Genomic DNA, 26,560 nt, shown 5'->3' with positions numbered 1-26,560 from the left:
TGCCCCCCCCCCCCCCCCCCCCCCCCCAGGATTTTTGTGTCATCAAAGAGGGGATGACAACGCAAACACGAACGGACATGTATGACTATGGAATGATAAGATTCTGGAGAGGCCTTAGAAACTTCGTTGTGATGTTCGCGGAGTCTGTGATTGGTGCATCTGCCGGTCTGTCCTATGTATTGATGGCCGCAGCTCAAGGGGATGGAGTAAACTTTCTTCTCTTTGCATGGAATGAATTTCTTTTCGTGTTTGACGGTGCAGCCAATTGGAATCCGGTTGTTGTTCACTTGTTGACAGAGTTGTTTAAGACGCATGCGGCACGAGAAGACAACATTCGTGTCGAACTTTGAGGCAATGGATTTTATCCGGTGGGCTGAATTGTGTACGTAAGGAATGACGGCGAATCGGGCTTTCTTTTTTGTGGCTGGTGAGTGGCGATCAGGCCCGCGAACCATCCTTTCCATTACAGATCGGAGAAGGTCGACAAGAAACCCTGCCCTGACGAGCCTCATGTGCTGCAATTTGAAGCTATCTTCTGAAAGATGACAGCAAGACTTCGTGAAGGATGAAGAAAACAACGATTTGATGATACCGCGTGTTTGATGATACACGGTATCATCAAATCGCTCGGAGCACGTGGAGCGAAAGCTCGCGCTGAAGAACCCAGGGATCCTGGGTTCGAGCCCCACCCCTGCCCGTTTCGATCTGGATGAGCATCGTACCGGCGTGCGGTCGTGTATCACTACTGCGTGATGCACGTTAAAGACCCCAGGCTAGCGGTTGTACAGCACTGGCTAAATTTCTCATCTACAGCTGGGAGACTCGTCGCCCCTGTGAGGCAGACCAAGTTCTAGGCTGTATAAACACACACACAACCCAATTTTTTGAGCCGGACCCGATCTCAGCAATTCGTGTTGAACTAGGAAAAGTTAGGGAACAACCCGCCATCAACCTCAAAATTGCTGGAAAAGTTGCCCCGTCTGAAGCAGGCCTAAAAGTTCGAAAACATCGAACCTGGTCGACCTCGAACCTCGGCCGGTTCGCGACACCCCTAGTTAACGCGCAAAACGACGATTCGCTCAAATGTCGCTGTGAGCATCTGTGGTAGGGAAGGAGAGGAATTAGGTTTAGAATTCAGTAGCGAAATATCAGCAGTCATGATTTTTAACGAGGATGAAGTTGAGAGGCTGAAGATACAGAATATTACAGTTGAGAGAGCTAGTAAATACAAGTATCTAGGAGTATGGATATGTGATGGTGCAGAATATCTCAGAGAGCATGAAATGTATATAATAGGTAAGGGCAACAGAAATGCAGCTGTAATGAAAAATAGAGCACTTTGGAATTACAACAGGTATGAGGTGGTGAGAGAGATTTGGAAAGGGGTCATGGTGCCTGGCTTGACTTTTGGAAACGCAGTGCTATGCATGAAATCCGAAGTGCATGCGAGACTAGAAATAAAACAGCGCGGAGTAGGTAGACTGGCTTTGGGGGCACATTGCGAAACGCCAAACCAGGGAGTACAAGGAGACATGGGATGGGCGTCATTTTAGAGCAGGGAAGCGGTGAGCAAGATAGAATTTGAAGATAGGTTGAGGCAAATGGATGGGGAGCGATGGACACGAGAGGTTTTTAGCTATTTATACATGAGGAGTGTATACACAAAGTGGAGACAGCGCACTAGGAAATTAAGAGGAAAGTTTTTGGGCTATAGCGAAGATACGGAAGAGCAAGTCTCAGTTAAGAAGAAAGTTAAGGCCACAGAAAGAGATCGGTGGCTAGGGGGAGCAGACAAAGGCGGCTCTGGAAAGCTATAGATTAAACAAAACAGTTATTGCCAAAGAAAGCATTTATGACAATTCTATGGGAAGCTCATTGCTGTTTGAGGCGAGGACAAGGGTTCTACGAACCAGAACATACAGAGTGAAGTACCAGGAAATGGATACAGTGTGCACTGCTTGTGGAGAGGAGGACGAGACGGCTGAGCACTTGATACTCTACTGTAAAGGGCTGCACCCTATGCCTACCGAAGAAAACATAGATTTAATAAATTCATTGGGTTTTAGAGACAGCGAAGAGAGAGTGGATTTCAAGACTGTAGAGATTACCAAGCAAAGATTAAGTGAATGATGGCAGAAATCGAAAGAAAACTAGGTATTTTCTTATTCACTGATGGCAAGGGGGTTTCACAGCCTCACTTTCTTGCACTGCGGAGTGAATACAGATTTCACATTTAAATATTCTAAGCTTTAACGGTAAAACAAAATGGTTAGGTGGCGCAAGCTACCGCCCAATCCAAAAGGCTCAGTCGTATTCATCCATCTTTGTTTTTGTGATATGGATCCAAAAGTCATAATTAAAACGTTAGCGCTCCATTTTAGCAACATGTTTTTTCTGTTTTTTTGTTCTTTAGTTTTGCAATCTACGGATAGAGTAATAATTGGCCAATTCGTTGCAGTAATGAGTACCTCGAGCATCTCCGACCACAGAAGCGCTGCTGAGCGCCCAGTTTACTCAGAAATCAACTCTATTGGGTCTATGGCAGTAACCGGGCGCTCGTACAGTGGCTCCCTTGCGTGTCCGAAAGCGGAACGAGGGGCAGCAGCGCCCGTCATGGCGGCCGGCAAATGGCCCAATCTGCCGCCCAACGTCTTGGAGCACATCTTCTCGTACCTGGACCTGAGCTCGTCGCGGAGCTGCTCGCTCGTCTGCAAGAGCTGGTACGTGCTCCTGAACGACGAGAACAACGACGTGTGGCGCATGCACTGCGTGCGCAAGCTGGCCGAAGAGGCACTGAAGTCGGACCTGCTCTGGAGCGTGCCCAGTTGCAAGGCGAAGCTGCGCGCCTTGTACCATGCGTGGGACCCCCGCGAGTGCTCGCGGAACATCTACATCAAGCCGAACGGCTTCACGCTGCACCGCAACCCCGTGGCGCAGAGCACGGACGCGGCCAAGGGGAAGCTGGGCTTCGCCGCGGGCCGCCACTGCTGGGAGGTGTGGTGGGAAGGCCCGCTGGGCACGGTGGCCGTCGTGGGCATCGCCACCAAGGAGGCCCCGCTCCAGTGCCCGGGCTACGTCGCCCTCCTGGGCTCGAACGCCGAGTCCTGGGGCTGGAACCTGGTCGACAACCACCTGCTGCACGACGGCGACAGCCAGGGCAACTACCCGCTCCTCAACAACGCACCCAAGTACCAGGTACCGTTTAGCCGCTCTCGCTGCTTTCAGTCGCGGGCCGAACCCGCGAAACCTAAGGCGGAACCCACCACCCTTACTTAAAATAGGTTGGGGAGCGAATTCGGGTGATACTGGACTGCGAGGACAACACCCTGGCATTCGAGCGGAACTACCAGTTCCTCGGGGTGGCCTTCAGGGGGCTCCCGGACAAGAAGCTGTACCCTGCAATCTCGGCCGTCTACGGCAACACGGAGGTATCCATGGTGTACCTGGGACACCCGCTGGACGGTTGACGCTGGCCCAAGCACCCCCTCCCGGGTGCACGCCTCGGCTGGAGTCCTCGCTGCCAGCTTTGTCTAGCTGCACTGGTGAGCTCCTTGGATTTCAACCAGAGCCTCCTTTGACGAGCCAATAACACTGCAATCATGCATTTCCCCCCGAGCCGATTTGGCAGAGTCACTGATGGGATGGGAACAGCTGCACGCTCAAGGTGCACAACACTCCCAAGTGTTACCCAAGGTGCTCGGGACAACCTCCCTGCTGTTCTCGCTGGTCACTATAACATCTTTTAGCTTCATTAGTGTTTTCCAAAGGGATGGAAAAATCGCAAAGCTCAGTTTTTGTAATGTTCCGAAAGAGGAAATTGAGATGTTTTCGTTTGCTGATCTGGGGGTAGGCATTCGGTTAAAACAATGTTGGCACATAGCTACGTAGCCAAACACTGACTGGAAATTTAATTTGGCTGGAAGCGAAATTTAGTGGAGTAGGCCTTCGAGAGCCATAGGCAACAAATAAGACTCCAGTTTGTCAATGAACCTATGCCCGCGGGTCGCAAGATTGTTTCTCTCATTTCAAGTTACAGTAATGCTGTAAGGCTGATGCTGATTTAGACTAATCCTAGTTCTTCAGAGATTTATTGCATTAACTTGCTGGGTAATTACTTGCTTCAGGAAAGGCATGCAATTAATCTCATGAATTATCAAGAATGTCGCATCATTATAATTGTGATTATGAGAAAGCACAATAGTTTGTTTCTCCCTGCCTTTGCAGTATGGACATGAGATGGGTTTCTTGTGAAAGACCGCTTCGAAGGATGTTACTGGTTATCACTTTATAAGGGTGTAGAATCCTCACCAGGATCCGCCACCACTGCCACAAAGCATTCTGGTACCTGTACTCCCCAGTTTTACTGGCCGCATTGGTGCAGGCTGTGCATGTTCAAGTTTAATTACTCTCAAGAACATCTGAATGATGTATTACATGAGAAGTTAAAATGGGCCCTGCAATCATATTTAAGCGTCTACCTTTTTTGCGGTTACCACGTCCCTCGGGGTTCAGGCAAGCCAGCGGGCACGGAGAGAGTAACTAAATATTGTCACGGATGACAAGGGATGAGGCGACGAAAACTGAATCAAACTAAACGTTTAATGAGACGAACTTGTGCCCAGAAACAAAAGGAAGAAGATAACAACAGAGCGTCGCGGGCGTCGACGTCGGCGAGACAGCAGAATCGAACGCTGAGGCGAAACTGACTCGACAAGGTTGCGGGTGGCCTCTTATTTAGAGTGCGTCACAATCTCTGAAGATCCGGCAAAGAAGGCTCGAGCGTCGCGCAATCGGGGCGAGAATGAACACGCACTTTCTAGAACAATAGAGCAGGAATAAAGGATGGAAGTTACGTCCGGAACAAGAATAAACGAGAACGTTCTAGAGCTCCGTGACCGAGCGTTGCTTTCCCGGCACTGCGTGCGGCATTATCCCCCCCTTTAAAAGTGCATCGTCCCAATGCAGCACAAAGCGAAAACACAAATTTACAACAAAAAGGACAGCACAGTCGCGAGCCACAGTTCACAGTTTGTCGAGAGTCCAAAGTTCTATCGTTCTTAATACGGCTTGAGGCGCACGGCGTGGACTATTTCGGGTCAGGGTTGGCGTCGTCTTGATGGTATAGTTCCGTCGAGAAGCACCTCGTAGATTAAGTCCCCGAGACGGCGAAGAACCTTGTATTGTCCAAAGTAGCGCTTGAGAAGCTTCTCGCTGAGCCCACGTTGCCAAATTGGAGTCCAGACCCATACTCGGTCTGCGGGCTTGAAGTGGACGTCACACCGGCGAAGATTGTATCGGCCGGCGTCGACATGCTGCTGGTCTTGAATTCGTAGTCTCGCTAGCTGGCGGACCTCTTCTGCCCGTTGAGAGACCACCTGGGCGTCATCGCTCCTGTCGTCGACTGGCTCGTGCGGCAACATAGTCTAGCGTAGTCGTCACCTTCCGGCCATACACCAGCTGGAAGGGCGTCACTCCTGTGGTCTCTTGTACGGTCGTATTGTAGGCAAATGTGACGTACGGCAATGCCTCGTCCCATGTCTTGTGCTCCATGTCAATGTACATGGAGATCATGTCAGCGATGGTCTTATTGAGCCGCTCCGTCAACCCATTGGTCTGGGGATGGCATGCGGTTGTCCCACGGTGGTTCGTGTGGCTCAGACGAAGGATCTCTTGGTCAACTGCGCCATGAACATTGACCCTCGGTCTGTGATCAGGACTTCAGGGGCGCCATGCCAGAGGATGATGGATTCGATGAAGAACTTGGCGACTTCGACAGCAGTCCCTGATGGAAGGGCTTTCGTCTCGGCGTAACGAGTAAGATAATCTGTTGCGACGATTATCCAGTGGTTCCCCATCGTCAACGGTGGAAAAGGACCCAGCAAATCCATTCCAATTTGCTGGGAGGGCTTGGTTGGCGGGGTAATCGGCTGAAGGAGACCTGCTGGCTTTGATGGCGGTTTCTTGCGTCGCTGGCATTCATGGCACGATCGTGTGTAGAGATGGACGGTCTGGAAGCTTGGGCCAGTAGTATTTTTCACTTATTCGGGCTAGTGTCCAGCTGTAACCGAGGTGTCCTGAAGTGGGGTCGTCGTGACGGGCTTGAAAAATCTCTTCTCGAAGGCTGGTAGGGACTACCAGAAGCCACGGCGAATTACTGGTTCCGAAATTATTCTTATAAAGTACACCTCGTCGAATAGTGAAGGTCAGCAGGGCTCGTGAAAAGACACGAGGAACGGTACTTCCTCGTCCTTCTAGATGCTCAATCAGGGCGCGCAGCTCAGGATCGTCTCGTTGGAGTTTTGCCATGTCGTTGGTGTCTACGGCACCTAGGAAACATTCGTCGTCATCGTCGTCGGCGCCGGCAATGGGAGGTTCGACTGGAGCCCTGGACAGACAGTCAGCGTCATTATGCTTGCAACCGGACTTATGCACAATGGTTACGTTGAATTCTTGCAGTCGAAGACTCCAGTGGGCGAGGCGTCCTGACGGATCCTTGAGGTTTGCGGGCCAGCAGAGGGCGTGGTGGTCTGTGACCACGCGGAACGGGATCCCAAACAAGTACGGACGGAACTTGGTTATCGCCCAGACGACAGCAAGACACTCTTTGTCGGTCGTTGAATAATTTTGTTCTGCCTTAGACAGCGCCCGGCTTGCGTAAGCGATTACTCTCTCTGCCTTTTCTTGTCTCTGAACGAGTACCACACTGAGACCGGTATTGCTAGCGTCCGTGTGGATTTCAGCGTCCGCCGACTGATCAAAATGCCCGAGGATAGGAGGCAACTGGAGCCTTCGCTTGACTTCGTCGAACGCTTGTTCTTGCTCCTCTCCCCACCAGAACTGCACGTCGTCCTTCGTCAGATGCGTCAGCAGTGCAGAAATTTGTTCAAAGTCACGAACGAAACGTCTGTAGTAGACGCACAGCACAAGGAATCTTCGAACGGCCTTTTTGTCTGCTGGCTTCGGGAATTCGGTGACAGCATACGTCTGCAGGATTAGGGCTTACACCCTGAGCACTCACGACGTGGCCCAAGAATTTCAGCTCACCATAGGTGAACCGACACTTGGAAGGCTCGAGTGTCAGTCCGGTATCCTTGAAGGCTCGTAGCACGGCTCGCAGTCGCCTCAGGTGCTCGTCGAATTCACTTGCGAATACCACAACGTCATCGAGGTAGACGAGACAGCTTTGCCATTTCAAGCCGGAAAGGATGGTGTCCATAACGCGCTGGAAGGTTGCCGGCTGTGCACAGCCCGAACGGCATTACTTTAAATTCATACAGTCCGTCCGGCGTGGCGAAGGCCGTCTTCTCACAATCTTGTCGTCGACATCAATCTGCCAGTACCCGCTCTTCAAGTCCATCGACGAAAAGTATTGGGCGTGGCGCAGCCAATTCGGGGTGTCGTCGATGCGGGGCAGCGGATAGACGTCCTTTTTTGTTACTGCGTTCAGCCGACGATAGTCCACGCAGAACCTCAGGGTTCCGTCTTTCTTCTTCACCAGGACTACTAGGGAAGCCCACGGACTGTTTGAGGGCTGGACGATGTCGTCATCGAGCATTTCCTGAACTTGTTTCTGGATGGCTTTCCTTTCTTTCATTGATACCCTGTACGGCGGTCGATGCACAGGGAGTGCGTCGTCATCAGTAATTATTCAATGTTTAGCAAACGTCGTTTGGCACACCTTCCGCAACGTGGAGAAGCACTCACTGAACTCGGCGAGAAGGTCATTGAGTTGTCGTCGTTGTGGGGCTGGGAGGGACGGGTCGATATCGAGCTCTGATGGCGTGATTCTCTTGTGCTGCGTCGGAGAGGAGTTTTCTGACATCACTGCGATCGCGGCTGGGTCCCGAATTTCTTCGACGTAACCCACAGCTGTACCCTTGGTAAGGTGCTGCGACTCTTGCCGGAAGTTGGTTCGGCCGCCTCGGTGGCTCCGAGGCGAGAGCGCCGGCCTACGGGTCCCCATGTGGCGGGTTCGAAAACCGGCAGAGGTGCCCGCAATCTGACGGAGGCTTATTGCGGAAAAGGCGCCGTGTAACCAAGCTTTCGGTTGCATGTCAAAAGACCCCCAGGTGGTCCAACTTAATCCTCAGTCCTCCGCTGGAGTGTGCCAGATGCCCATCATTGGTTTGGCATATAAAACCCCCAAATTTGATTTGCCGGAAGTTGGTGACAAGGGCTACGGTACTCCCATTCTGGAGCTCTGTTACGCCTCTTGCAATGCCAATCCCTCGTCCAACAAGAAGTTGGACGCTTCCTTCCAACAGTGCTACACCGCAGGTGGCTTCTTCGGTCCCGACGGGCACAAAGACACTCGACAGCGGCGGCAGGTTTACGTGGCTGGCAAGGACTCGCACTGCAGCTAACTTCGCTTTGGGATTTTCCGCCGATGGGACAGGCTTCCGAAGCGTCAGTTGTTCTCCGCTAGGTCGATGATGGCGCCGTATTCACACAAGAAGTCCATTCCAAGAATGATGTCCCTCGAACAGTCTTGCAGAACAACAAACTTCACAGGGCAGGTTTCATTGTGAATCAACGCGAGCAGCGCACCTGCCGACAGGTGTGATGAGGTGCCTGCCGGCGGTTCGTATCTGCGGTTTGTCCCATGAAGTCGTAACTTTCCAAAGGTGACGAGAGAGTCTCCCACTCAAAACAGAGTAGTGTGCTCTGGTGTCGATGAGTGCCGTCGCGTTGTGGCCGTCAATGATAACTTTGAGGTTATTCGACACTGGTGCAGAAACGTCGCGGCGTTGCGGCATTAGAGTGGGAGGGCTCCGACGATCTTGGAGGATCTTGGCATCGTTCGTCTTCGGCAACACCGCCTCCTGGCATTGCCGCGCCTAGTTTTCCCGACGGGAAGCGATGGGTGACAGGCTTTCACGTCGAGGTCGGTGCATCGGCAAGGCTGGACGTCGTGGCGACGGCGACCGGGACATCTGCCGCGGTCGTTCACCGTAGCGTAGTTGTGGATAGTTTGGATGGAAGCCACGCAGCCCTATTTGCCGGTAGGGGCAGCGGCGGCAGATATGGTCGGCTTCCCCGCAGTGGTAGCACAACGGGCGTCCATGGGCTGTCCTCCACTCGTCGGTTTTCCTCGGCGATGGTTGTTCCGGGCAGACATACTGGAATTCACCTTCCGGGCGGAATCGGTGTGTCTCGCCGGGGTGGCGCCGTGGCTTGGCGGTTAGCTTGCAGAGGTTGTCGGGCCATCGCGGCGTAGCTCAGCGTCGGTTCCTCTCGCGTCGTCGTGTTGACAGAGACTTCAGGTTGGAAGGTTCTGTGAACCTCCTCTCGAACAACGTCGGTGAGCGATAGTGAGGATGGGCGATCCGTGGCGGGGAGCATCTTGCGGAGTTCTTCCCAGACGATGTCGCGAACGATTTTCCGAAGGCTGTCAACACCAGCGGTGTTCAGATCCAGTCGGCAAGATGCGACGGTTGGGGGAGCAGGCACTCCGGCAAGTCGATGGTAGTGGCTTGCTCGGGCCAACAGCACGCGCTCGATGTTAATGGCTTCAGTCACAAAGCCGTCGACGGTTGTCGGGGGATTGTGCACAAGGCCCCCGAAAATTTCAGCCTTCATGCCACGCATGGGGACGCAAAGCTTCTCCTCGGCTGCCTCCGAATCGGCTCGGGCGCATAGGCGCATGAGATTGAGTGTGTCACAATCTCGAAGATTCGGCAAAGAAGGCTCGAGCGTCCCGCGCTCAAGGCAAGAATGAACACGGACTTTCTAGAACAAGAGAGCAGGAATAAAGGATGGAAGTTACGTCCGGAACAAGAATAAACGAGAACTTTCTAGAGCTCCGTGACCGAGCGTTGCTTTCCCGGCACTGCACGCTGCAATATCAGTGCGTCATATTTTAATTGGATGACGCGGAAACCTCCTCCACCTACGGGGGCGACCCGCGGTGCCGAACACGCGCGATATGTGACGTCTTGGGTCCTGGGCTTACCACTGGTCAGAGCCACTAAAAGCTTGTTTTTGTCGAAATAGAAAATATAAGTGGCGGAACCCGTTTCAATTATTTATAAAAGTAGCTTTTCTTCACTATTTTAGATCAGAAAAGAAACAAATGCAGTTTGGAAAGTACAGAAACAAGAAATGATCCGTCGACATACCCGCCACCACGCAGTGGAATAGGTGGCACATACTAGAAGGGTGTAGTGGGATCGGGCGCCAACGAGCGGCAAGCGTAAAAAGGTGCCGGATTTACACGGCGGCGCTGCGGTCGTACGGACTGGAGGATCCGACCGGTTCCGAGCGTTCCCAAGACCTTCAGCAAGCAGCTTTGTTTTGCGGTTTGTCCTTTTGGCGGTATGGCACTGCAAAGTGGATCCCACTCTGAACTGATCTTTACCCCGTGTTTGCTGTCGTTTGTGGCCAATGAAGTGTCATGCCAAATTAGTGTTTAATCGCGCAGCAAATGCAATGTGAGCCGCTCTGACTGCCCGCTTCATACAGCCTATCCAGAACATGCTTTAGTGGTGCCCTCTCGAGCCGTCGACACGGAGTGCGGCAGCCGTGAGCGCTCGCTGAGCTCACTACCCCTCCTCTAGTTCACGGCCACTCAAGCAACCAAGGACATCATTAAGGAGGTTATTTCTTGCTTGTTTTTGTAATTTTAATTTGTCTATAACTTCTAAAATAAAGTGAAATTCGAGAAAAGAAAGGTTTTATTAAGTTACTATGTTCAGTGCACTCAGGTTCGGTGCAAAATAAAAACAAGTAAAAAAGTCCTTGCAGGGCCCCCCTTTAAAGGGGGGTGCAGTGATTTCCAGACTTGGGTCAAATATTTGTGGAAGTTGCCCTCTGACACTTCTGAAGTAAAGAGCAGAAAACTGATTTTGCCTGCGTGTCCTATCCTAGTTGTTGTGTAAAAAAAAAAGATAAATATTGGCATTTCTGGCACCCTTAAACACCCTCCCAGTCTTTATAAAGTCACACCTGGTCGCACTCCCAGTGGTGTAATTCGGGGTGCCATGTAGGTTTCCGAGTGCTCTCTCAGAGGACGCTTCCTCTCCCTGTCTCTGCTGACATTAGCGGGCATTATGCTGCAGCTTAGAGCCGAGCGAGGTCATGTAAGCTTTTCGCCGTAGTTCCTTCGGTTGCCACTCGCGGCTGCAGGTGGGGGAAAAACCTCGACTTTTGCTTTGCGATTATGCAGTGGAATCGCAACATTTTTAATGAGGAAGATGTTTTTCCTATCCTCCGGGACACGATAAACAACGTAAAAATAACGAGATGCAAATCAGTTTCATCTTAAAATCATTGCACCTCCCCTTTAATGAATTATCTTTGTGTACATTAAAACTTTGGATAGCAGCACTATGTAGCCAGTTTACAGTAAATGTGTAAAGAACTAGAGGCATGGGAGCACAAGTCGTCACTCTACCAAAAACATTTTGCTTTTAATACGAAGTAAGAGTCCTTAACAGTTAGTGTTTTCGGGAACTGACTTCCAGTCTTTGATGCAGAGGTAAAGCAGATAAAATTTATGTTGATTTATCTGTGATTGTAATGGTTCAATCTTGAGTACATGATGGCACCGTTGAGATATGTATGAAGGAGGATGACAGTACATACTCCGTGCGACGCGACCGGCGCGCCGCTGCGCTGCCGATACCGAAAGCAGGCAGTGAGAACCCCTGCGAAACAAAACCACGCCGCTTGCATTGGAACGCGTTGAAGTAGGTGCGGTGCGGTTGCTCTGGGTCGACTGCATAAACTGCTCCGTCGTTAAGTGCTTCATTAGTTATGTGTTGTATCTCGTGGGGACAAAGTTTCACAGTTTTCCAACTCGCAGATGTTTTGTGGGGCAGCGACAACGATGGACCCGTGCCATACGACGCGAGAAATTTGGTCTCCTGATCATGTCACGCCGACATGATCTTTCATCACAACAAAGGTCTCGTGCGAGACCTTTGTTATCTCGCACGAGGCGAGATGCTGGTAGATTTCCTAGCTCATGTCTTCTACGGCAAGATCATGCGTAGGACGAAGCAATTGCTGCTTACTTGATTTGAAGGCGCCACACCAGTTGGCATGCTTCATTTATTAAAACGAGCAGGGAAGCAGACCGAGTCCTGTGGTGCCATCACTCGAATATTTCACGCAGAGTATTGCATCGATAGTGGTGTGACCATAGCATTGTCACGCCACTGCCAAGAAACAAGCACACCACGACGATTTTGCGACATTTTTAATCACAGGAGCGAACACTAAATGAATGAAGGGACGCGATTTTCTAAGCCAAGGCACAGAGGACAAACTATCACAAAAAAAAACGAAAAAAAAACGCTCGCATGGTTACGAGTTTGCGATTCGACTTGTTTCAATGCCAAACATTAATTGAATAAAGAGAAGCCATCAGCACCGCTTCGTCAGTCTCGTCTAACGAGGCTTACACGATCGTCTAAGGGGGCACTTGGCACGTCGACAGCGACTAAGTTGGACGGCAAAACGATCGCTGAATTCTCACATCGTTGCACAGAAACTACCGCACACAAAAGTGGATACCGGCACAGCTCTGCGACGTAAACCCGGGTCACTTCGAGAGGTGATCATCCCTCGACAAGGATGTTGAAACCACCGCGCAATATGTTGAAAAATATAGTTCATCAGCCACCTGACATCAAAGAATGAGTGGAAGCAATAGGCTGGCGTAGCGAATCCATGGTGACCATCTGTGCTTTGGCTTTCTTCACCAAACCTTTGGTATTACGTTCAGGCCTAGGTAATCTGTACTAGTGAGCGTACTCCCCATGTAGTGGCGCTGCCGTAGGAGGCCGATGTTGCTACAACATTTCATTAAAGCTTCGTGAGAACAACGAGGCGGTTTTCGGTTATCATTTAATTCAGTTTAAATCATGTTTTCTTGCATTTTCGAACAAAATATTTATGTTTCTGAGGTTTGACTGCTCCCTGCGTCACGTGGTAGGAAAGAAATGGCCTCCATAATTTGCTTTACGTACCCCTTTAAGGCCGTACGGGAGAGGGAACACAGTCTTTTCATGACTCTGGCAATATTTTGTGCATCTCTGTAAAATGTCTGGTTGAAGAACCACCATTGAGTAAAGTGGGATGAATATTTGCGGCCAAGGTGAAAAGCATTAATGTAGGTTTTGACGCCATGCTTTGTCTCGCTCTACAGTGGACTATAGTCAAAGCCGCTGGGTCCAATTATGAGTTTGTTTGAAACCCTGCGGTATGTTGCAGGATCGCCTTTTCCCCGGATACGGGGAAAAGGGGATCCTGGTGGTTGAGCTGAGCCCGGGCTACGTTTGGACCCTTTGAGGCCCCCATGCAAGGTAATATACCGTTTCAGTCCCTGATGACATAAGGTTTTTGACGTATTTACTCATGTTGAAACTACTATATTTATCAAATATGACTTTAAATTGATCACATGACGGCACATTTTGCCAACCTATTACATTAACCCATTGCGCGTCACGCCTTAGTTCCCGTGGTCACCATCGCGCTGCTGTGAATTGCAAAATATTTTCGTTCTTTTCTTTGCTATTACGCAATGGAATCGCGATATTTCAAAGGAATGAGGCAATTTTTCCGTTCCTTTTGGTTAGATAAACAATGTAAAAAATTAAAACTGCAAATTCTTTTCAAGTTAATATTGTTGCATCGCCCCTTAAAGGGATACTGCAACGAAATTTCGGCGCTCAATTTTTTGGTCTATATATGTGTTCAAAGGAGCAGCATCACATCGAACATACCAATATCTTGTTAAAAAGTCACGAAAAGGAATTTTAAAACAAATTAGATGATTAGCAAAGAGCACCTGGAGGATGTCGCTAATGCCTCACTTGTAATGCCCGTCTAGGAGCCTTGACAGCTGGTGACGGAGGTTGTCTCGCCTCCGGCCACGACGAGAGAAGAGGGGCAGGAGGGACTCCCCTCTTCCAGAGAATGCCTTTTGTCTGTCGCAGAAGTCGCTTTTGTCCCCCTACAAGATTATAGAAGATTAACCCGTCACTCAAAATTCGTACAAAAGCAGCCGCTTCGGTGGCTGGAACGACTAGGCCATCCCCTCAACGTCAGCCTCACCGTAGCTTTCCTCGTCTTGAGACGACCTATGTCACGATTGCGTTGGATGTCACATGGTCTCCGCCGGGCCTTCTCCGAGCGCTTGCCAGAGTGGGCCGCTTATAACGAAAAATACAGCCACCAGGCTCAAAATACAAATGTGCGATGGTCATTTACGGATATTGTGGATCATATTCAGCCTATTTTTTAGCACGACGGGAATATTTCAAATTTCGTTGAAATATCCCTTTAAAGCGATTATAAATGCAGCATCACACAGTATTTCCAGACCTCTGGACGACTCCCCAAGAGGTGCAAGCTGTGGTGGGACATTGACTGTAAGGCAACACGCAAATTGCAAAGCAAGGCGTTCTGCATCTTCAGACGATATCCCACTTCATGAAATTTGCTTGAATTCGAAAAAAGAAGAGCCAAAGCTCGGTGGACGCGAATGCAAGTTAATTGCAGTTCTTGGAAAAAGTATGTCACCTCTTTGAGTTCTGTTTCTTCAAAGGAAGTGTGGGATCGCTTTAAGAAGATCTGGGGAGACTATCGGCCTTTCAGGATACCCATTTTTCCATCAGCAACATCCCTGAAGGAACAAGCAAATGTTCTTGGTGAACACTTCCAGGAAGTCTCTAACTCAGCTTACTATAGTGAATCTTTTCAGAACTCTAGATCGGCAGCAGAAAAACAAGCTATTTCTTTGTCTGGTGCTCAGGGCTTTTCATAAAACAAGGCGTTTCCACGGTGTGAGCTTGAATTGGCTCTCTGTGTCAAAAAGAATCTGCAGCTGGGCCGGATAGGATTCAACACGAGATGCTAAGGAGACTGTCGCCTGAATCTCTATACAGTTTGCTTACCTTTTTTAGTTTATTGTGGGATGCTGCTTGTTTTCCTGACTGTTGGAAAACAGATAACTCAGCAAAGGACCGCTCTTTACAAACGAGCTAGCGTCCAGTTGCATTGACAAGCCGCCTGGGAAGAACCTATGAGAGACCCACTAATCGCAGTCTTGTACACGTTTTAGATGCAGAGGGTGTGCTTGATAGAAAGCATGGTGGCTTCTGAGCGGGCCGCTCCATGGTTGACCACCTTATCCACCTGGAAAATTGTATTTGGGAAACATTTGTCCTTTGCCAGCACTGTGTTTCTTTCTTCTTTGATCTAGGAAAGGCTTATGATACGACTTGGAGAAATTGGATCTTTCGAAGCTTGTACTCATATGGTGTCGTAGGTCGCATGCTTCGCTGTATTTAAAGCTGCTTGTTGGGTTGGACCTTCCAAGTGATTTGCTGGGAAGATTAATAGTCTGGCTAAGGTTATACCTCCATCTGTATCCTATTCACTATATGTGGATGATGTGCAGATGTTGTTTCTTTGTAACTCGTCCAGCTGTGAACGACAATTGCAGCTCACAATCAGTACCATGAGCAAGTGGGCTGATCAAAATGGCTTCAGATTGCCTCCCAAAAAGACTGTCTGTGTTCCCCTTTCACTCCACCGTGGCCTGTCTCCAGATCTAAGGTTGCACTTGAATGATGTTGCTATATCTGTAAAGGACACACACAAGTTCCTAGGAATAACATTTGATAAAAAGCTCACTTTTATACCCCACTTTGAAAAAGTTGAAACAGGAATGCCTACGTTCATCAAACATCCTCAAAGTGTTGTCGCATATGTCTTCGGGGTCTGACATATGGTGCCTCTTACAACTCTATACTACCGTAACTCCCTGGTGCGGTCCCGCCTGGACTATGGCATGATTGTTTATGGGTCGGCGCATCCGCCTGCCTTAAAAATGTTGGACCCTGTCCATCATCTGGGGCTCCGACTTGCCACGGGGGCATTTCGAGCATCACCTGCGCCTAGCGTGTATGCTGATACACATCAAATGTCCCTGGAAAGACAAAGGCAATATTTGAGTCTTTGTTATGCTTGTAAGATAGACAGCTAACCTCAACATCCCTCTTGATGATCTCCAACCTTCTACATCCTTCCGACTCTTTGAAAACAAGCCGAGCATTGTTCGGCCCTTGAGTCTCAGAGTTCAAAGCATGGCACCCCGCAGGGGGCACCTGTGAAAGCAGGTGTTTGGAGAGTGGCGTCTCCACGGACCCCGAGCCCCGCAGGGGGCGCCTGCACCTTAGGTGCTAGGTGCTTGGTGAGTTGTGTCACCACGGACCCCAGCTACGTGGGCCACCATACCCGCACGCAGGGGGCACCTACTTTGGTAGGTGCTTGGTGAGTGGCGTCACTACGAACCCCGAGCCATGTGGGTTCGCCCACCCACGTCTGGCTGTGCGTGGCGTACCCGTGTCCGGGGAAAAGGGGACCCTGGTGGTTGAGCTGAGCCCGGGGTATGTTCGGACCCTTCGGGGCCCCCCGGGCGAGGCAATACACCGCTTCGACCCCTGCTTCTCGTAGACGGGTGTCCTGGCTTGGCCCGACCAGGATGATTCAGTCAGTCGCCTCTTCTACCCTCTTCTTCCGTCTTTCACTTTTCCTTCCACCTCTTTCTCTTTTCTTCTACATTCTCTTCCTTCCTTTTTCACCTTCTTAGGCGGCAAGGGCTAACCTTGAGTGGAAACAGGTCCTGTCCCTGCATCCACACTCGGTTATAGTGCCCGGGCAGCACTGGTAGAGTAATTGTGTCAGCCAAGCCTTTCTTGCTATGGCACATTACCTACCCCCTTGTTGGGCTCCGTGGTGGGCGGTGCACCCGGGCACTGAATCTCCTCCCATCTCTCATGGGTTCCAAAGCTAAACCTCCCTCTGATCGGGCCCTGAAAAGGGTCCGCACCAAAGTCCCTCTGAAAGACACGACCTCATCTCCCCCTACATTCCCCAAATTTTTGATTATTCACTCTGAAGACGATACACCACTCTCCAAGATGTCCCCCTTTCTTGTTGCGAAAGTGCTAGAAAGTGTGGTCGGAAAGAACTTCAAAGCCAAAAAGATGCCCTCAGGTGACCTTCTCGTAGAAATTGAATCCAGACAGCAGAGTACAGCACTCCTTGCTTTGGATTCTGTGTCTGATCATAAAGTGACTGTTTCACCCCATCGTACACTTAATACTATTCAGGGCGTTATCTCCGAAGATGACCTGATTGAGGCCTCTGACACTGAGATACTTGAAGGGCTCTCTGAAGAAGGAGTTGTAGCTGCGAGGCGCATCTCCATGCGTCGGGACGGTCAAGAGCGAAAAACTGAACACATAGTGTTAACCTTTGAATCTACCACACTTCCCGAGGCTGTTAGGGCTGGCTACCTCCACTGCAGGGTTAGGCCCTATGTGCCTAATCCTCGAAGATGTTTTAAATGCCAGAGGTTTGGCCACGGCTCTCGGAGCTGCCGTGGTAAGGCCACTTGTGCCAAGTGTGGGAAAAAATGACCATTCTGCTGACTCCTGCTCCAACGAAGCCCATTGTGTCAACTGTAGTGATCCCCACCCAGCGTATTCTCGCTCATGCAAGACATGGAAAGAAGAGAAAGAAGTGCTTAACTTGAAGGTCAAAGAAAACCTCTCTTACCCGGAAGCGCGCCGTCGCTTTGCGTTCTTGTGCAAAGGTGGCTATGCGCAGGTGGTGCAGCGGGGACCTGCACCACTGAAGGTTGCAGTGGCAACCCAGACGTCCTTTCTGGACTATGGGGAGCCACGGCAGTCCCCCACGCCCCAGCTGAAGATTCAGCTTCCGGGGCATGCAATCTCGGCTGGACGGTCTTCGGACCCTCCCAGCCAGAGTGCGAACCCTCGCACTCCAACAGGGCAACAGCCTGTATCTTCTCGGGCTGTTTCCCAAACCCAGGATGGGTCGGTGGCTGCCGCAACCGTCCCTCCTCTGCGGTCTCCTTCCAGGGAGAAGGGTCGACACTCTCGCCCACACTCCCTGGAGAGAGCATCATCGAGGGAGCGGCATGGCTCTCGTGCCGCACCTACAGCGCCTAAGGGACAGGAACGGGTGGACTTGGGCGACGCTTCGCCCAGCACCTCCTCTGCCCCTTTGGCTGGGTCTGGTCGCGGGCGGCGCATGGCGCCCCGTTCCCCGAACCCGAAGAAACCTGCAGAAAAAGGCTTGCCTCAGGAAACTGAGGCCATGGATGAGTGTGAAGTCTCCACTCCTGCGTCTGACCAAGACGACATGGAGTGGCAGACTACTAAGAGTAAGCACAAGAGCAAAAAACCGGTGATCCCACCAACGTGATGTTGTACATTCTTTATTGCCCTGCGCGGCAGAGTTGACATTTTTACTTTTACTTGTACCTTACTACTTTTACTGATTTACTAATTTTTAACTTAGTTTTAGAATAATGGCTAAATTTACTTTTATGCAGTGGAATTGCCGCGGCCTTTTAAGGAATATTGACGATGTTAACTTTTTTATGGACAGCCTCCGTCCTATAGCTCTCTCTTTACAAGAGACGCACCTTAATGATCATCATGTGTCTATTTTACGTCGTCACCAAGTTTTTAGAAAAGATCGTTCCACATCAAACTCATCTGGTGGAGTAGCAGTAATCATCCAAAGTGGAGTTGCTTGTTCTCAGATTCCTCTTTCTACACCTTTAGAGGCTGTAGCTGTGCGTCTCCTCTTGGACCGCTTCATCACCATTGTTTCCATCTATATTCCACCAAATGTTCCACTGCATATTCATGATCTTCATGATTTAATTACTCAGCTCTCTCACCCCTTTTTACTTTTAGGAGATTTTAATGCCCACCATCCCTTGTGGGGTGGCACACGCCAGGACTCGCGTGGTGGGGTCATTGAACGGTTTTTACTGTCATCTAGTCTCTGTCTTTTGAACAGCAAAGAGCCTACCTTTTTTAGCGCAGCTCACAACTCATTTACATCCATTGATCTTTCATTTCATCTCCATCCTTGGTGTCTTGTTTCACATGGAGCGTTTTAATTAATCCTCTTGGAAGCGACCACTTTCCGGTTGCTCTGGAAAGCGTGAAATCGATTCCCAGTCTTATGAAACGGACTCCACGTTGGAAGCTAGAAAAAGCAGACTGGGCTCTTTTTAGCCAAAAATCCAAACTTGTTCCCTCAATGTTCTCTTCATTAACTCATGACGATGCCACAGCCTACATCACAGAGCATATAATTGGTGCTGCTCTTTGCTCCATCCCTCAAACTTCTTCGAACATCCCCAAGAAATGTAAGCCATGGTGGAATGAGGAATGTTCCACCACAAAGAATAACCAAGATAAGGCTTGGGGTGCCTTTCGTAGATACCCGACATCTGTGAACTTAATGGAATTCAAGAGACTCAGAGCTTGTGCCCGCTGGACTCGGAAGCAGGCTAAAGGAAAATCTTGGCGAGGTTACTTGTCCTCCATCAGCAGCTATGTTCCAGCAAAGGAAGTGTGGGACCGACTTCACAAGGTCGAGGGGAAATACCGCTGTTTTACAATCCCCCTTTTTCCGTCTTCTGGAGCCTCATTGCTAGACCAGGCTAACGTGTTGGGCACTCACTTCGCTGCTGTTTCAAGCTCCGCACATTACTCCCCAGCATTCCTGAAGCGTAAGGCAAACATGGAAAAGACGAGGCTCTGCTTCACAGGGGGAGCGTCTGCACCTTACAATCAGCCATTTACAATAGTTGAGCTCGAAGTGGCTCTCAACTCCCGCAAGAATTCTGCCCCCGGTCCCGATAGAATTCACTATGACATGATCCGGCACTTATCTAGAGAGTCACTTAGTGCCCTTCTCACATACTTCAATGGCCTGTGGTGTGATGCCTACTTCCCTGTTGAATGGAAGCGGGCTGAAGTTATACCGCTGTTGAAACTTGGCAAGGACCCCTCCTTTCCTGCAAGTTACAGACCAATAGCATTGTCAAGTTGTCTGGGGAAAACCTTTGAAAGATTAATTAACAGACGTCTTATTTATTTTCTTGAGCAACATAAAATCTTGGATATTAATCAGTGTGGCTGTCGTCCTGAGCGCTCTACAACAGACCACTTGGTGCGGCTGGAGACCTTTGTGCGCGAGGCATTTGTCAACAGGCAGCATTGTGTATCTGTTTTCTTTGATTTAGACAAGGCCTATGACACCACTTGGAAGTATGGCATCTTGCACGACCTTTTTATGTACGGAATACGTGGTAGAATGCTTCAGTGTATAAAGAGCTTTTTGTGTAAACGCACTTTTCGAGTTCGGTTGGGAACAACTTTATCAGACTGGTTTGTTCAAGAGAATGGTGTTCCTCAGGGTGGAGTCCTTAGTGCCACACTCTTTGCAATAAAAATTAACTCTCTTAGCAAAGTCATTCCTCCTTCAGTATCTTACTCGTTATATGTCGATGACATTCAGATATCTGTAGCGTCATGTAATATGTCTAGCTGTGAGCGGCAGCTACAACTGGCCATAAATAAAATGACTACATGGGCTGATGAGAATGGTTTTAGGTTCTCTCCGGATAAAACTGTTTGTGTTCCTTTTTCTTTAAGGCGTGGCCTCTGTTTAGATCCTACACTTCTGTTAAATAGAAACAACATTGCTGTCAAAACGGAGCACAAGTTTCTAGGAGTTACTTTCGACCGTAAACTTACCTTTGTTTCGCACCTCAAACAACTCAAGCAAAAAACTCTGCAGGCATCGAACATACTCAAAGTTCTTTCGCACAAGTCGTGGGGCTCGGATAGGAAATGTCTCCTTCGTCTATATTCCTCGCTCATTCGATCCCGCCTTGACTATGGCTCAATTGTCTATGCCTCTGCGAGACCGTCTGCTTTAAAAATGCTCGATCCAGTACATCACCTTGGGCTGCGTTTGGCATCTGGTGCTTTTCGCACCTCCCCTGTGCTTAGCTTGTATGTTGACTGTCATGAAATGTCACTTGAAAAAAGGCGACAGCTACTTAGCCTCAACTATGTTTACAAAATTTTGTCGGACCCCAGCTCCCCCACTTATAGTTGTATTCAAAATTCTAGGTTTTCTCGCCTCTTTAACCATAAGCCAACTGTTGTGCGGCCCTTGAGCTTTCGTGTCGAGAGTCTTCGCTCCTCCCTCAATCTGACTCTTGATTTTAACCTCTTGAATAGTTCATACCATACTGCCCCATGGAATGTCAAACCCATTTTTTGTGACTGGTGCTTCACAAAATTCAGGAAGCAAAGAGTCTCACCTTTAATTTTACAACAGGAATTCTTTGCATTGGAGGAAAAATACAAAGATTATAATCATTATTACACTGATGGTGCAAAGTCGTCAATGTATGTTGGTGCGGCTGTATACTCTTCTCGTTTTTCCAAAGTCGCTCGTCTAAATACTCTTGCCAGTATTTTTACTGCCGAGCTGTATGGGGTCATGATGGCGCTTGACCATATAGTTCAGACTAAAATAAAGAAAGCCATCATCTTTGTAGATTCTCAGAGTGTTGTTCGGGCTGTATGTTCTGTTTTATTAACAAAGAATCGGCTGACCCGGACTGTGCGTGTTAAGGTACAGCAGGGCCTACAGGATGGTCACGACATTAGGTTTTGCTGGATTCCTAGCCATGTGGGCATTGCAGGCAACGAGGCTGCAGATAAACTGGCCGTCTCTTCGCAAAATCTTCCCGTGTCACATGTCAGCATCCCCCACCAAGACTTAAAAATGCCTATAAGACTTGCAGTCTTGCAATCGTGGCAGTCTGAGTGGGATATAGAGGTTAACAATAAGCTTCACACCATCAAGCCAGACCTTGGTACTTGGGAAACATCTTACAATAAAAATAGATTCCACGAGGTCCTCATATGCCGCCTGAGAATCGGCCACACCTACCTCACCCATAGCTACCTGCTTACTAGTGAAGAACCTCCAGCCTGTGAGCGCTGCGGTGAACCTCTGACTGTTCTTCATATTTTATTTCTTTGTCCTGGTCTTCGGCAGCAGCATAAATTCTTTTTTCCTGATTTTTTCAAGTATCACATTCTATTCCACCCTGCCTTGCTGCTTGGTGAGCGGCCACTAATCTCATTCAAACGTCTTTTCGATTTCCTTGAAAATACCGGATTTTTAAACAAACTTTAGAACTATTCTGCTCCCCATAGTTTAATTCTACTCACCCTTTTTTACTGACTCACCTTGTTTGGCGCAGTATGGCCATTGATGCTCTTGCGCCATTAAAACCGCAAACAACAACAACAACAAAGCATGGCAACATCGCTCCATTTACCCTTTGGTGAAGCTGCTTTGCTGAGGAGCAATGAGAGAGTTGCACCTTGGGACCTTCTGCCAATCTCTTGTGACTGGTCACAGTCCAACTACAGAAAGGGAGCTATTTCTCCACTTGTTCTTCAGCAGGAATTTGCCAATTTGGAACAGAAATACAAGGGTTACTCGCATTTTTACACTGATGGGTCAAAAACATTAACTTTTGTGGGCTGTGCAGTTTATTTCATATCCTTCAGGAAAGTTTGACAACTCAACACTCTGAAATATTTTTACTGCTGAATTGTACGGCATTTTAATGGCTGTTGAGTACTTATTGGAGAACAATATCATGAAAGCAATTCTGTTTGTCGACTCCCAAAGCATTCTTCTAGCCGTTTGGTCCTTAGCAGACAGCAAGAACCTTCTCGTGCAATGTCTTCGGGTACGGCTAAACCGATCACTTCAACGAGGACACCTGATAAAGTTTTGCTGGGTTCCGAGTCACACGGGTATTTCCGGCAATGAAAAAGCAGACTTGCTAGCTGCCTCTGCGAAAGAGTACCCACAAGTGCCTCTTGGCCTGCCACACCGGGACCTGAAACCGATCATACAGAAATCGATTATGGAGTCATGGCAGTTGGATTAGGATATGGAAAAAGAGAACAAGCTTCACAATATCAAGCCCCAACTGGGAGTATGGGAGAGTTCTTTTCATAAAGACCGTCAGGTTGAAGTTCTCCTTTGCCGCCTAAGAATTGGTCATACCCAATTGGCTCACTTGCACCTGCTCCGTGGTGAGGATGTTATACTTTGCGGCAACTGTGGGCAAGCTATGACTATGGCATTGCAACTCTTTAAACCAACAGCGTAGATCATGTTTTTTAGAATGTTTTTGAGATCTCGTTCATTTTGTGCTTGGCGATCAACTCTTGGTACCCTTCAATCGAGTTATAAATTTCCCCCATAAAACTGGCCTATTGCACTAGCTGTAACTTGCAGTTCTCTTAGATTACATCTCTACGCTTCCTGAAAAAACCTTTGTTTGGCACAGTATGGCCTAAGTTTCTCTTGCGCCACAAAACACCAATCATCATCATCATCAAAAAGTGACATCTCTGAAGGGAGAAATTTTCGTAACATACAGCAGGTGGAAAATTATTGTATTGGTAGTTCACTATGAATGTGTGTAGTGAAGTGGGCCTATATTTCATGTTAAAAAAGCCAGAGAGCTTTAAAGGGGTACTCTGGCACTTTCTTCATGGTCCCTAATTTGTCTAAAAATTTCCTAAACAGGCCAACACACGCCGCTGAAATAATATCCAAAATATATATATATATATATATTTTTTTTTTTTTGCAAAGAATTGTGTTTACAATTTTGATCCTCATTGTGTTTTTCAAACTTAAAATCTCTACCGGCAACAACAAAAAAGGTGATGCCAGCGGCAGGAAGGTGTTCACTCTTTGGACTGTAGGATTTGTTTCCAACTGATTACAACCAGTTTCATGGTGCCAGGTTAATGCTTTAGGAGCTCGCTCCAGCACCCGCGCAGCAGCACAAAACAAATGCTCGGCATTTGTTTGGTGCAGAGGAGTTGCAGTGACATCAGAATGACACCGAGCCTTGATTGAAAGGATAGTGGGTAGACCCCAATGCTTGGTGCCTTGAAGTCTACCCACTATGCTTTTCAATCAGCCAAGAAGAGCTCGGCGTTCTGACACCATGGCAAGCCCTGTGCAAGAAGCAGACAAACTTGCTCTCTGCATTACTTTGCAGCAGAAGCATTGAAATTTAGGGCAGCTTAAATGTGATTATGTTTTCCCAGAGGTACCATACTTGCCGATCTAAACACGAGCTTCTTTAACTGCACCCATGCTCAATGCACGTCCCCGTTTTCGACGGGGAGCTGTCACGACTGACTTGAGCATGGAACGTGCCACACAGCCCCCCCCCCCCCCTCTCGGGAATGCCAACCCTGGCGCGTGCTCTTCGCAGTCTCAATTTTCTGTTTTAGTTCTTAGGCTAGGTGGCGCAAGCTATCGCCTGTTATGAAAGGTTCAACCATTAATATCTATCCATCCAGGTTTCGGCAGTGTGACGTGCTCTCTGCAGAGGATGCAGTGTCCTGCCCGGTCTGCCAAGCAAGGGAGCCGCGTCCGATCTGCCTGCTTTCCAGCAGACGACGGACCAGCTGGCCCACAGCAAGCTGACCCAAGGCAGCAAGCCGACTGCAGACGGCCGTCGTACGCCGGGGGTTCTGCCGGCAGGCCCCAAAGCTGCGACAGTGTGGTGTGGCTGCCGTGTGGGACGAGGCGTCTACTAGGACAAATACACTAATTGGGGAAGCACTTTCCCGGAGGACTGCCGACGTGGCAGGTGCAACGACAAACTCTGCAGAAGAGGAGGACGTGTGAAGGCTCGTCGGTCGTAGATCCTTTTTAATTTCCTTTGTTGGTGTTTTGCGGCTTCTACACACCTCCCTTGTGCAGCAGCGTTTTTGCTCCGGGACTGTATGGAACTGCTGCTTATTTATTGCCCTGTGCGGTTGTCCGAGTCCATGTGCTCGACCACCAGGGCTTGGGTGTGAATGATACTATAAAACCAAGTTGTGCTACAATGGCTTCTTTTTTTATTGCAAAAGCATTAACTGTCCCATGGAGTGAGCCGACGTTATCAGTTTGAAGCGCGCCAAACGGCACCTTAACTCCTTTCTCTAAGTGAAGCCAGCTCCCAGCAATGAAACCATGCAAAAAGCCTAAACAATGACACCTAGTTTCCCCGATTCAAAGGAGCGGAGTAAAGCTGATAGATTTCACCTTCGGTCCCATTGGCTGGCGCGCGTCAACGAGGCTCCCATTGGCCACTGCGTGCGTCAGTTTCAACGACCGCCGCCTCATGGCGCTGCATGTCCGTGCCGCAAGCGCGCCTGTAACATGGAGCGTCCGATGTCAGAGCTGAAAAAAGAGCTGGGAGAGTGCGCACATGGCCGAGGTAAATATGCCGCGAACGAAACACGGGAGCGGAAGAATGGCACGCATGCTTTCGCATTCACAACTCATAAGAAGTGCTTAGGTGTACACCGAGCTTTTTTTTTTTTGTTACAATTTACAATGGGCTGTAAAAGTTGATAGTGTAGGAAGTCGCTAATGCCGTGTTAAAATTTCAAATGCGACTCGCTCCACGTCGAAGATTAAAGGTGAAACATTGACTGCTCCCACATGTGTCTACAGACTGCCGTTTACTGCGCTGTACTGCATGACGTAGCCGCGTGTTGGTGTGTAGACAAAAGACGTGTTTCTTTTTTATTGTACCTCCCTGACACACTGTTGAGACCCTTGTCTGTGTATGCTGTGAGGCTGAGCAATGGTGGCATGCTGCTGTTCTTTTTATGGATTGAAAATAAGTATGTTTGTGCATGGCGTGCCTGCCCTTCGAGAATGTGGGAATGAGAGAAAATGCCATCCCCTGATGTAAATCGTTTGAACAAACTGAAATTCATCGGTATGAGCAGCAGTACTTTTTGAAGGATGGAGGATCTGTCTTTGTGGTCTTTTCCATTTCAGAACTTGTCTGCCTTAAAAGAAGTTTCTTTAACTTTTTTTCACACAACACACATAAGTCCCCAATACTTGCCTTCTTTCACATTGGGAATTTCCTTCTTGAACATGATGAGCGGTGGCAACAAGTTGGGTAGTACTTTTAAATGTAAAGAATGCTTATCTAAAATATACCTTTGCACATCAGGCTAATGCAAAAACATCTTGCTAATTTGTTTTTTTTAGGGTTGATTTGGTGGCAATCTGGTCATGACTTTTTATCTAAAATATACGAAGACACTAGAAAAGACAAAAATATGTGGACACAGAACAAGCACTTGGTCGTTCTTTCTTGTGTCCAGATATTTTTTAGGTGCTTTTTCAGTTACGTTACGCTTCATTGACACGTAATGTTTCATCGATAGCTCAGATTAGTTCTTTTTGTGATGAACCGCCTCAGAATGTCGCCACGAAGCGGCATGAACGGGTGGGCCACTTGGTTTAACATTTTTGTGACGAGCCGCGGCAGACTGTCACCGCAAAGCAGCGTGAATGGCTGGGCCGGGTAGGTTAACACATGCCCCAGTGATACATGGGCGACGAAATGTCCCTGCAGCGTACAATTCGCATAATGAGTGTCGATGAAATGATAGTGACCCGAGTTGATTAGTATGCATCAGGTTTGAAACATGGTGTTTTCACTGACATAATTTCGTCCACCATTGTTATTTATGCCAGCTGAATGTCTGAAGGACGCACACACTGAGACAAACAAAAAAGCAGACACCGCTGAACTAGCAATTATTTTAATGAAATCTTTCTCTTTAGTCTACAT

At 48.8% G+C, this 26,560-nt stretch overlaps 1 protein-coding gene across 2 annotated transcripts; it reads left to right on the top strand.

The window, feature by feature from the left end:
- The first annotated feature begins 2,552 nt into the window (after window positions 1-2,552).
- Window positions 2,553-24,803, top strand: LOC8040094 (F-box/SPRY domain-containing protein 1). Of its 2 annotated transcripts, none has more exons than XM_029989634.4 (3): window positions 2,553-3,195; window positions 3,282-3,542; window positions 24,302-24,803. In XM_029989634.4, the coding sequence occupies exons 1-2, from the start codon at window positions 2,614-2,616 to the stop codon at window positions 3,465-3,467; spliced, it is 768 nt and encodes a 255-aa protein (XP_029845494.1). In that variant the 5' UTR covers window positions 2,553-2,613; the 3' UTR covers window positions 3,468-3,542; window positions 24,302-24,803. The 2 variants fall into 2 exon arrangements, with proteins under 2 accessions (XP_029845494.1, XP_029845493.1); XM_029989633.4 differs by having other exon boundaries at window positions 2,566-3,195; window positions 24,273-24,803.
- The last annotated feature ends 1,757 nt before the right edge of the window (window positions 24,804-26,560 follow it).

The sequence above is a fragment of the Ixodes scapularis genome, unplaced genomic scaffold (assembly GCF_016920785.2).
Source record: "Ixodes scapularis isolate PalLabHiFi unplaced genomic scaffold, ASM1692078v2 PGA_scaffold41__6_contigs__length_2269736, whole genome shotgun sequence".
Classification (NCBI taxonomy): domain Eukaryota; kingdom Metazoa; phylum Arthropoda; class Arachnida; order Ixodida; family Ixodidae; genus Ixodes; species Ixodes scapularis.
The sequence above is the reverse complement of the archived record's forward strand: the minus strand, read 5'-3'. Positions and strand labels throughout refer to the sequence as shown.